General features: G+C 50.6%; 3 protein-coding genes across 3 annotated transcripts; all 3 read left to right on the top strand.

Annotated features, from left to right (window-relative positions):
* On the top strand, positions 1-1,648 carry BO88DRAFT_262260 (putative integral membrane protein). The gene is made up of 5 exons (XM_025702295.1): positions 1-310; positions 374-478; positions 527-909; positions 967-1,031; positions 1,088-1,648. The coding sequence occupies exons 1-5, from the start codon at positions 158-160 to the stop codon at positions 1,465-1,467; spliced, it is 1,086 nt and encodes a 361-aa protein (XP_025564148.1). The 5' UTR covers positions 1-157; the 3' UTR covers positions 1,468-1,648.
* A 515-nt stretch (positions 1,649-2,163) lies between these two features.
* On the top strand, positions 2,164-6,580 carry BO88DRAFT_403986 (ion-transporting P-type ATPase SPF1). Its single transcript, XM_025706498.1, has 4 exons — positions 2,164-2,328; positions 2,399-5,693; positions 5,747-5,883; positions 5,943-6,580. Coding segments are annotated over exons 1-4 (3,864 nt in total). The 5' UTR covers positions 2,164-2,326; the 3' UTR covers positions 6,373-6,580.
* A 197-nt stretch (positions 6,581-6,777) lies between these two features.
* BO88DRAFT_434554 (putative vacuolar segregation protein (Pep7)) lies at positions 6,778-9,501 on the top strand. The gene is made up of 6 exons (XM_025709483.1): positions 6,778-7,205; positions 7,282-7,304; positions 7,368-7,861; positions 7,920-8,294; positions 8,346-8,565; positions 8,634-9,501. The coding sequence occupies exons 1-6, from the start codon at positions 6,921-6,923 to the stop codon at positions 9,271-9,273; spliced, it is 2,037 nt and encodes a 678-aa protein (XP_025564146.1). The 5' UTR covers positions 6,778-6,920; the 3' UTR covers positions 9,274-9,501.
* The last annotated feature ends 1,672 nt before the right edge of the window (positions 9,502-11,173 follow it).

Below are 11,173 nucleotides of genomic sequence, written 5' to 3'. Positions count from 1 at the left end.
ACGGTTGCCAGTTGGGTTATATATCCACTTAAATGACAGTTACCCCGGCCTAGGTTGCCTCACGCTCTCTTCCTCCCACACCTAGGGAGACAATGTCACCCGATTCCAGCCTGCGACCTTCGTTGATTGTAGCACTCACGCCGCTGTGTGCTCCACCATGATCGAATTCAAGGGCCGCAGTGAGTCAATATTTATCGTTACTGTGGTTTTCTTGGGGATATCCTTCATTGCCGTATGCCTACGATGTTTCGTTCGGCTGCGGCTGGTGCGCGCATTTGGGTGGGATGATGCGCTGATGGTTTTCGCTATGGTATGTACTATCGGCGCTTCTACTAAGAGAGTCTGTTAATGTTAACTTTGATTCTCTATATAGGGATTGGAAATTCTGTTTGCGTTATGTGGTATTACTGGCTCATTGTACGGTATGGGCCAGAAATTCGAGCAACTGGAAGACGGCTATCTTGAAACCGCCCTTTTCGTAAGTACACTGACTATCACGTCGAATGCTCTCGCTTACATAGAGAAGTGGTGGTGGCTAGGTCAAACGAGCTACGTCGTGACAGTTGTTGTCGCCAGGATTTCCATTGCGCTGGCCCTCCTCCGTCTTACTGTTTCCAAAGTACACACAATCCTCTTATGGTGTGTGGTAGGCGTGTCGATCATCGTGGGCCTCGTATTCTGGTTTATGTTAACCTTTGAGTGCAAACCGGTGTCACACTTCTGGCAGCGCACCAAACCCGGACACTGCATGTCTATTGATAAACTCCTCGATATTGCCTACGTATACAGTGTCACTGCGATGATCTGCGATTTCACACTTGGATTGCTACCTATTTTCTTGGTGTGGAAATTACAAATGAGTCGCCAAACCAAGGCCGCATTGGCGGGTATCCTGAGCTTGGGTTGCATGTAAGACGGACTGGACATGATCACCCATGCACGATCGCATGCTAACATTCGCAATAGTGCCAGCGCAGGTGTCATCGTCCGTATCCCTTTCCTTCCCACCTACAAAGACGCCGAGTTCCTCTGTAAGTCTGACCGTCAGCCACTCTTACCAGGCTTCGTATCGCTAATGAGAGCAAAGACGCAACGACTCAGATATCTATATGGTCTAATGTCGAAGCGGGCCTCGGGATTACAGCAGGTTGCCTCGTCACCCTTCGCCCTCTCTTCCGCTGGCTGGGCGGAACCAGCTACGCTCCTACACGCAGCAAGAAAACCTCCGGAAGTATGCCGCTCTCGAGTATGAACGGCAAACATCCCTCGCGAAGCGAACATACCACAAACTCGACCAAATTCTGGCGTCCGGATCTGAACCCTGACGACACTAGGGCTATTGTTACGACCGTGCAAACAGCTCAGGGAAGCCCGCACAGCAGTCAGGAAACCCTCAATCCGAAGCCAGGCGCATGGGACGGGGTCAATGTACATAAGTCATTTGTTGTCACGACGGATGAGGCCTAGAAGTTGATCTTCTATGCTATTTAATCTATAATCTTGATAAGTTATAGTGTATTCATTGCCCATATCTTTCGTGGTATTTGCGTCATCAGACAATTACTTGAAAAGGCTATGCGACATAATCCAATCTCAGCTCCGGCACAACCATCTTGACTGCTTCGCATCATGATGTTAATGGTAGTAATCTATCACATGTCATGGTGCCGAGCTGGATTTGACAATAAAGCAACTGAACCCCTGGCTTCCTGTATTGAGGGCTAAATATCAAGAGATCATTATTTGGTGTGTAAAGAACCTATGAGAACTCCGTGCAGATCTTGGCGTATTCATACCTATAGCTACCAATGCCTATCACGAGTATTAGCTAGACGTTAAATCCGAGGCTGGAGTTTCGGTGACTTTCTACGTAGCACCTCAGCGCCAACTCGCTAAACAAAGACGGCGGACTGGAGTAGCGTAGGCTCAATTTGCAAAGTGGGCAAAGAGTCAAGTCCTTACCATCTGAATGGATCACTCTTATCAGCATACGGAGTGAAACTCCGTAATCATTAGTAGTTAGTTGCTATCAAGATTGCCTGCTTATCGGAACCAGCGAAAGTCGGGAAAATCCAAGCTCCGTCCCGGCACGTGGCGGCGACCAATCGCGAGCAACGGGGCCTTCCGTACGTTCAATCCTCGGCGGCGAATCCCAAAATTATACTGTCGAGGTGGCTTCTTCGTGCTTTCCTCTTCGACCTGCACTTCGGAGATATACTGGTGGCATCAAGGCTTTGGGCCCTTTATTTCCTATGGTCTATTGAAGCTTTCTTGGTTTCTCAAGTTCGCGTCGTCTGGCCCGCGTCGTGGTCATTCGAGTGTCACCATGTGAGTCGAGACACCTTCGCTGTATCGCGTGCATTGACCGGCCGCTTACTGACAAGTTGATGATGCCCAGGCCAGGACTCGTCGAAGATCCCCAGATCAAATACTCCTCCCTCCATAACCCCCTTCCCACTCAGTTGCACACTTATGTATGGCCGTTCCTGATCATCTGGCCTGCGTTCTTCGCCTTTTATCTCTCCCCTGAACGCTACGATACATACATTCAAGGTCAAGAATGGACCTTTGTGTATGCTGGCTCCATTATCACGGTCCAGTCGCTTTTGTGGCTGATGACGAATTGGAACATCGATATCCAGACACTGTTCACCACTACTAAGGCTAAATCGATCGACTCCGCTCGGCTTATCAAGGTGATTCCAGCAGCTAATGCTGGTTCGGCTGAGGTCTGCCCATTGCTCTTCGACACTCGGGGTGGAAAGAAGACGGTCTCGTTCCTGTTTCAGAAGCGCCGCTTTCTCTACTACCCTGAACGCCGATGCTTTGCCCCCTTGTCCTACGTCCTCGACGCTGAGCCCAAACCTGCCCTCAAGACCTTCCAGAAGACCCAAGGCTTGACCACCAAGGAAGAGGTCGAACGCATTCAGCACCATTATGGCGATAACACGTTTGATATTCCGGTGCCCGGTTTTGTGGAACTTTGGAAGGAGCACGCAGTTGCGCCTTTCTTCGTTTTCCAAATCTTCTGCGTTGGTTTGTGGATGTTGGACGAGTACTGGTACTATTCGTTGTTTACCCTCTTCATGCTTGTCATGTTTGAGAGCACGGTGGTGTGGCAGCGCCAGCGGACGCTCAATGAGTTCCGGGGAATGAGCATCAAGCCGTATGAAGTCTGGGTCTTCCGGGAGAAACAATGGCAGAAGACTACCAGTGACAAGCTCTTGCCCGGTGACTTGATGTCGGTTAACCGAACCAAGGAAGACAGTGGTGTGGCGTGTGATATCCTCTTGATTGAAGGAAGTGTTATTGTCAACGAGGCTATGCTCTCTGGTGAGAGTACACCACTTCTGAAGGAGTCCGTCCAACTGAGGCCTGGCGACGACCTGATCGAACCGGATGGATTGGACAAGAACGCATTCGTACACGGAGGAACCAAAGTCCTGCAGATTACTCATGCGAACACCACATCTGACGATATTGCCAAGTCTCACGATGGTTCCGGCATCCTTCCCACGCCCGATTCTGGCGCGCTTGGTGTTGTCGTGAAAACCGGTTTCGAAACAAGCCAGGGTAGTCTCGTGCGTACCATGATTTATTCAACCGAGCGGGTGTCTGCCAACAACGTGGAAGCACTGCTCTTTATTCTGTTCCTGCTCATTTTCGCCATTGCCGCCTCATGGTATGTTTGGCAGGAGGGTGTGGCAAAGGATCGCAAGAGGTCGAAATTGCTACTGGATTGTGTCCTCATCATCACTAGTGTCGTTCCTCCTGAACTTCCTATGGAGCTCAGCCTTGCTGTCAACACTAGTTTGGCCGCTTTGAGCAAGTTTGCTATCTTCTGCACTGAGCCTTTCCGAATCCCTTTCGCCGGCCGGGTCGATGTTGCCTGCTTTGATAAAACCGGTACTTTGACCGGGGAGGATCTTGTTGTCGACGGTGTTGCCGGTCTGACTCTTGGTCAAGCAGGCGCAAAGGTTGAGAAAGATGGTGCCCACACTGAACTCGCCAAGAGCAGCGATGTCGGACTCGATACGTCCCTGGTTCTTGCAAGCGCTCACGCACTAGTGAAGCTTGATGAGGGCGAGGTTGTTGGTGACCCTATGGAAAAGGCCACGCTGAAATGGCTTGGCTGGACACTAGGAAAGAATGACACCCTGACCGGCAAGGTCTCGGCCACTGCTTCTCGGGTTCCCGAGTCCGTCCAGGTTATCAGACGATTCCAATTCTCTTCCGCACTGAAGCGTCAGAGTACCATCGCCACAATTGTCTCCGATGACCGCAGCACGCACAAGAAGGTCAAATCAACCTTTGTCGGTGTCAAGGGTGCCCCCGAAACCATTAGGTCTATGCTGATCGACACCCCGCCGAACTACGAGGAAACTTTCAAGTACTTCACTCGTAACGGCGCTCGTGTCCTTGCCCTCGCTTACAAGTATCTCTCTCATGAAGCTGAACTCACTCGCGCTCGTATCAACAACTACACCAGGGAAGAGGTGGAGTCCGACCTGATCTTCGCCGGTTTCCTCGTCTTGCAGTGTCCCCTGAAGGATGACGCTATCAAAGCCGTCCGTATGCTCAACGAAAGCAGCCACCGTGTCGTCATGATCACTGGTGACAATCCTCTGACTGCCGTGCACGTTGCTCGCCAAGTTGAAATTGTGGACCGTGATGTATTGATCCTCGACGCTCCCGAACACGACACGTCAGGAACCAGACTAGTCTGGCGCAGTATCGACGACAAGCTCAATATTGATGTTGATCCCACCCAGGATCTCGATCGCCGTATCCTGGAAACCAACGATATCTGTGTCACGGGCTACGCTTTGGCCAAGTTCAAGGGCCAGAAGGCACTTCCTGATCTCCTTCGTCACACTTGGGTCTATGCTCGCGTTTCCCCCAAACAGAAGGAGGACATTCTTCTTGGTCTCAAGGATGCTGGTTATACGACTTTGATGTGCGGTGATGGAACGAACGACGTCGGTGCCCTGAAGCAAGCCCATGTCGGTGTTGCACTTCTGAATGGCTCCCCTGAGGATCTCACAAAGATTGCTGAGCACTATCGGACAACGAAGATGAAGGAAATCTACGAGAAGCAGGTTTCCATGATGCAGCGCTTCAACCAGCCGGCTCCACCCGTGCCTGTGCAAATTGCACACCTTTATCCTCCAGGTCCTAGCAACCCGCACTATCAAAAGGCCATGGAACGCGAAGCGCAGCGTAAGGGTACCACCGTCCAGGCTGCGCCGGCCCAAGCAGAGGCGATCCCCACCATCACATCTCCTGGCGCACGTGCTCTGCAGCAATCTAATACCAACTTGACTCCTCATCAACAGCGCCAGCAACAAGCCTCTGTGGCAGCTGCTGGGTTTGCCGATAAGCTTACTACTTCCATGATGGAGCAGGAGCTGGACGAGAACGAACCCCCGACCCTCAAACTCGGTGATGCCTCTGTCGCTGCACCCTTTACCAGCAAATTGGCAAATGTCGTTGCTATTCCCAACATTCTGCGTCAGGGTCGCTGCACACTGGTCGCAACGATTCAGATGTACAAGATTCTTGCCTTGAACTGTCTGATCAGTGCCTACAGTCTGAGTGTTATCTACTTGGACGGTATCAAGTTTGGTGACGGTCAGGTGACTATCAGCGGTATGCTGATGAGTGTCTGTTTCCTGTCAATCTCTCGTGCAAAGGTAGGCGATCAAGCATTACATTAGAGGTACCTGACACTAAATATTTACTGCAGTCTGTTGAAGGTCTGTCGAAGGAGCGCCCTCAGCCAAACATCTTCAACGTGTACATCATCGGCTCCGTGCTCGGCCAGTTCGCCATCCACATTGCCACCTTGATCTACCTGTCGAACTATGTGTACAGCATCGAGCCGTGAGTTCCCATTTGCTTTGGTATAGGTCCTGTAGTGTTTATAACTGACTCGGTCGCAGGAGACAATCCGACGTTGATTTGGAGGGAGAGTTTGAGCCGTCGCTCCTCAACAGCGCCATCTATCTTTTGCAGCTTATCCAGCAGATTTCGACGTTCTCGATCAACTACCAAGGCCGCCCCTTCCGAGAGTCTATTCGCGAGAACAAGGCTATGTACTGGGGTCTGGTTGCGGCATCTGGTGTCGCCTTTTCTTGTGCAACCGAATTTGTGCCTGAACTGAACGAGAAGCTTCGCCTGGTCCCGTTTAGCACCGAGTTTAAACTGACCCTGACTGTTCTGATGATTATCGATTACGCAGGATGCTGGCTCATTGAGAATGTGCTCAAGACCTTGTTCAGCGATTTCCGGCCGAAGGATATCGCTGTACGCCGGCCTGACCAACTGAAGCGGGAGGCGGAGCGTAAGCAGAAGGAGAGTGGGCAGCAGTAGGCCCATTAATTAAAGACAAGAGATATAGACCATGGCTGGTTAGAGTAGTTGCATTTCTTGTCTAGATATATAGGTGCTGTTGGTTGAAAGCAAGGCATGTGAGACCTTGCTAATGTTGAAGGATGTTTATAGAGAGAAGCTGTAAGTTTAGGTTATCTTTTTTATAAAGATAGAGGGTGTCAATGTCAAAGACAATTCTCGTGCATGCAGGATGACGGTAAAAGTAATCAATCAATCAGCCGCGACTTGTGAGCGATCCAGACATGCGCAGACTGAACCGTGGGGATAATCATGATGGCCGGTGTTGATGCCTCAGGTGTACAATCTGTAGGCGGGCGATAAGCTGCGGATTAACTCCTGACGCTGGGCTGCTTGCTTGTCTGGCACGCTCGGCTCCCTTCCCTTCTTGTCTTTTCCCCCCTCTTAAGCTCCACCCCCGGGCAAGGCTGAAGTCACAGACTCCCCTTTAATCCGCCAGTCCCCTGATCCTACGGTCTGTGACCCCTTGTGGGATTCCGATTCTCATGCTCTCTTAAATTCCAGTCATCATGCCCCGGAGGACGCTGGGTGGAGGTCGTGTTCTTGGCCCCGCGAACGCTCGTTCTCCATCGGCATTAATCCCGTCTCCGCAGCCCAGCAATCCAAGACACCTCACCTTATCACCGTCCGCCAGCAGCGTTTCCCTGAATTCACAAGCCTCCGCATCCCAGGTTTCCTCCGAAGCTCAGGATCTCACGTCGCGCATTTCCCTCGAAAATGGTTCTGCCTCCATTCCTGCTGCTCCGGCAGCTGCCGGAGCTCAGTTAGCCTGTCCGATCTGCAGTGAGGAGATGGTATGACCTGTCCTACACAAGTCCCTTATCGGGATTCCGTTCCTATCACCACCAGACATACTGACAGAAGCAACAGGTGACACTGTTGCAATTGAATAGGTACCTCGCTTGACGCTCGCGATATATATTTCCGTTTGTACATGCGATTAACACTGTTCTCAGACACCTCGATGACGTCCACCAGAACCTGGAAGACGATCGGCAAGATGAAGTCAAAGACTGGTTCAAAACCCAGATGGATAAAGCCAAGCGATTCCAACCACTTGCAGTCTTAAACCAAAAGCTCAAAGGCTTGGACGTTTTCGAATCCAATGAGAATATACAACCTTTTGCGGGTCCAAGTCGGCCCTCTGGACCTCTCCCGGCGCATCCGCCTGATTTCCCGAGAGCACTCGACCCGGACGATGTTATAACGAGGGAACACTGGCAAGTTCGCACCCTTTACGATGTGTGCTTGGAACCGTCGTGCGGAAAGCGACTCAATGCTACAAATGGTTGTGTCAATTGTCGCAAATGCGGAAAGCTGTTTTGTGAGGATCATACTATGTATCAGATGAAGTTGTCCAGGTCGGCCCAACATGAACCAGTCAGAGGACTCTGGTGCAGGGTCTGTGAAACTTGCTACAAGTCGAGGGAGGGTTACAACGATCACAATGGTAAGGCCTCTTTTCTATTTGGAAAACAACAATGGGCATGGGATTAACTCTGTTCCAGGGCTGGTGAGAGACCGCATGAGTGAGTTCAAGGCGATGAGGAAGCAGACAGTCGACAAGGACTTGCTGGAAGTTTCTCGCTTGGAGAAACGCTTGACACGACTCACGCAGCTCCTTGCAAATTTGCCTGCGGAGCAGATTCAATCGAGCACGAATAAATTGTGGTCAATCTCATGGCAGGGTGATCAACGAAAAGCCCTTGAGCAAACCATAGTGAGTTGGCAGGATGACTCAAGTGTGTCCCGGTGTCCGTTTTGCCAGCAAGACTTTACCAGCTACACTTTCCGAAGACACCACTGCAGGACTTGCGGGCGAGTCGTATGTGGTGATCCAGCAACTGCATGTTCCACGGAGGTCCCTTTGAGCATTTCACCTCGTATGTCAGATCTGCGAAACAACCTATCTTTCGGTTATTGACTGGACATAGTTGCAAAAACATCAGCAGAGAAGTCGCCTCGCACGGGCGTGATTAACGTCGATATCAGACTCTGCAAAGAGTGCCGATCGACCTTATTTGACCGGCGAGACTTCGAAGCCGACATTATGAGGAAGCCGCCAGCTGTGCGAGCATATGAAAATCTCACTCAGTTCGAGAGAGGCATTCGGATTTTGCTCCCTAAATTTCAGAAGATACTAGGGGCCTTGCAGTATGTACTTCCATATGATTAGCACACAACAAGATCCAGCGACCCCTAACACCCAATCACTATCACAGAGATCCTAGGCGGCCTCCATCCTCTGTGCAGATCGCAGAAGCTTCAAAGGTCCGTAAACGATTAACGGATTCGTTTGCCCAATATGACGTCGCTGCTCGCCGAGTTCGCGATATGCAGACAGACTCCCCCACCCAACAGCGACTACAGAAGGCTATATACCAACAAGCCAGCAATTTCCTCCACCTTCACATGCTCCCTCTTAAATCCTTACCCAGAGTCCTCAAGCATGCATCTCCCAATGGGGGACTTTCTAACTCCGCAAGCTCCCCCGCTAGCCCTAGCCCCAGCAATGGTTCACTTGGTGGCCCTCGACGGCAGGGATCCGCTCTTGCGTCGATCAAATACGGCAATCTTGCCGCTAGCGGCAGCAATGCCAGTCTCGCTAGTGATACGAGCAGCGCGGTTTCTGCACTGGAAGCCGAAGAGAAGTCCCTTCGGGAGCGGCTGATCGTACTGGAAGAGCAGAAGTTCTTCGTATCAGAAATGATTGCGGATGCAAACAGACGCCGCAAGTTCGATGAGGTTAGCAGTCTTGCTATGAACATCGAAGATCTCACCCGAGAGATTGATCGAGTCAACGGAATGCTGGACGGCTTGGACTTTGAGGGCGTCTACAAGGGTGCTCATCAGCAAGCCTGAAGATTCTGATGAAAGACCGGAATTCTTCTCTTGACATTCCATTGCTCGCTATTACCATTTTGGCTGCAACCACAATGCAGGTCCCTTCTGACAGCATTTTCTTATAAATGATCTTGGCCACAGCGCGGGCGCGGCGTTTGCGGATTGGTTCAATGATGAAAGTTGCATAGCATGGGCGTTGCGTTGTATGCATATGATCGTATATACATATGATCCCTTCGATTCCGTTTGTCTCAAGTTTGTACTATCGAACGAACTGCTCAATACCAGGAATAGCAGCATCGTCTTGGTTCTCGTAGATTATATTGTATACGAAATGACACAATCGAGATGCCGTAGACGACCTTCTTTTCGATGTATCCACCACAGTCCCAATGCTGAAAATATTGTTTCCATCAGGTTCATCATCTGGAGTGAAAAAGTTACAAACAACATATCGTATGAAGTCAGGAAACCATCGAGGCACTAGGAGAATTCGACCTACCCGAACCAAACCATGCAAGCAAGCGGCCCCTCCAAAATGCCCAGGAAGGGTCCCCGGACTATTATTATACTACTTGAAGACCAACCCCCATAAAGCTAAGTGACAAGACACATGGAAATACCAGGCCAATTCCATCATATTTCTGATGCCATGGCTTAAAAGCAGTCGCACCGTAACACAACAGACACGAACCTCCTCCCTTCCCGAATAATGATGATGACCGAGCTAGTCTAGTTTCTTCTATGCAACGCCACGCGGAGTAACCGGCAACAGCCCAAGTGACCCAACCCAGCCCAACTTTGGACCCTCCCCAGTCCACAGCAAATCAAGCGGCTGGAGTGCGGGAAGGAACTTAAAAAGTACCAATCCAATACCCACATCCCAACCCCCTCCCTTCCCTTCCAACCCCGATCCTAGCCAGCCAGCCATAATGACAATAGTAATAATTAATAGTATGATGGACAAATGCAGTTTTCCCACAACCCCCAGTTTGTGAGTAAGAGCAGGGAATGTCGCTGTTAGGTGGTGGCGGCCAATTTTCGAATCGGAGAACCCAGTGGATGGTATACACGTGGCATATGTGGTTTTTTGTGTGCTACGGCCGTGAAGGTTGCTTTTTGGGGTGGGAGAGAGAGAAAGATGGTTAGGGAATCTGGAAGAAAAAGGAAAAGAGGGTAAAGTTTGTGTGTGTGTGCCTTTGTTGATAATTGTCGGATAGCCCACGGGCTTTTTATTTTTCGTGTCTTGTTAGTTGCTGCTCTCTTTTGCTTCCTTCTTTGCACACACTGTGTACCCCCAGTACATACCTACACTTGGTCGGTAACCTGAGTGGGTACTACATGGTTTAAGTGGGCGAACGAACGATTGGAGTGAAGTGGGTTTTCGTTCGCCTTTTCTTTGCCCCTCGATAGTGCTAGACTATTAAAACGGCGGTAAGGCACATTATTCTGCCTGATTGTCTGTCTGTTCGCCCTATTCGCACATTTCTTCGTGTATTTTTCTCTCGTCGATCAGTACACAGTGCTGTGAGCAGGTAAAAAAGGCTTGTTTGTCGCTGGGCCACATCTGTAATGAAGAATGTCATGAGGTCGTGAAGCTTAGGAAATCTTTCTGCTGTTAACAATAACCCTTTCCATTTACTCTCAACATGGCCGAAACCGAGTCCCCACCTGGCCCCAAAGACAAACTAGAGGTGGCCTTGTTCCTTGCCGCTAGCAAAGGGTATGATACCATTGTCACGCTTCTCTTAGGTACCCCTGGCGTGACTCTGGACTGCAAGGATGAACTAGGTCGGACGCCATTCTTCTGGGCCGCCGCCGAGGGCCACGACAAGGTCCTCCAATTGCTCCTGGGCACTGGCGCTGTGGACCCGAACATAAAAGACGCTAAGCGTGGCCAGTCAGCAATATGTGCAGC

The sequence above is a fragment of the Aspergillus vadensis genome (genome assembly GCF_003184925.1).
Source record: "Aspergillus vadensis CBS 113365 unplaced genomic scaffold BO88scaffold_8, whole genome shotgun sequence".
NCBI lineage: Eukaryota > Fungi > Ascomycota > Eurotiomycetes > Eurotiales > Aspergillaceae > Aspergillus > Aspergillus vadensis.
Note: the sequence above shows the minus strand (reverse complement) of the source record. Positions and strands in the feature narration are given on the sequence as shown.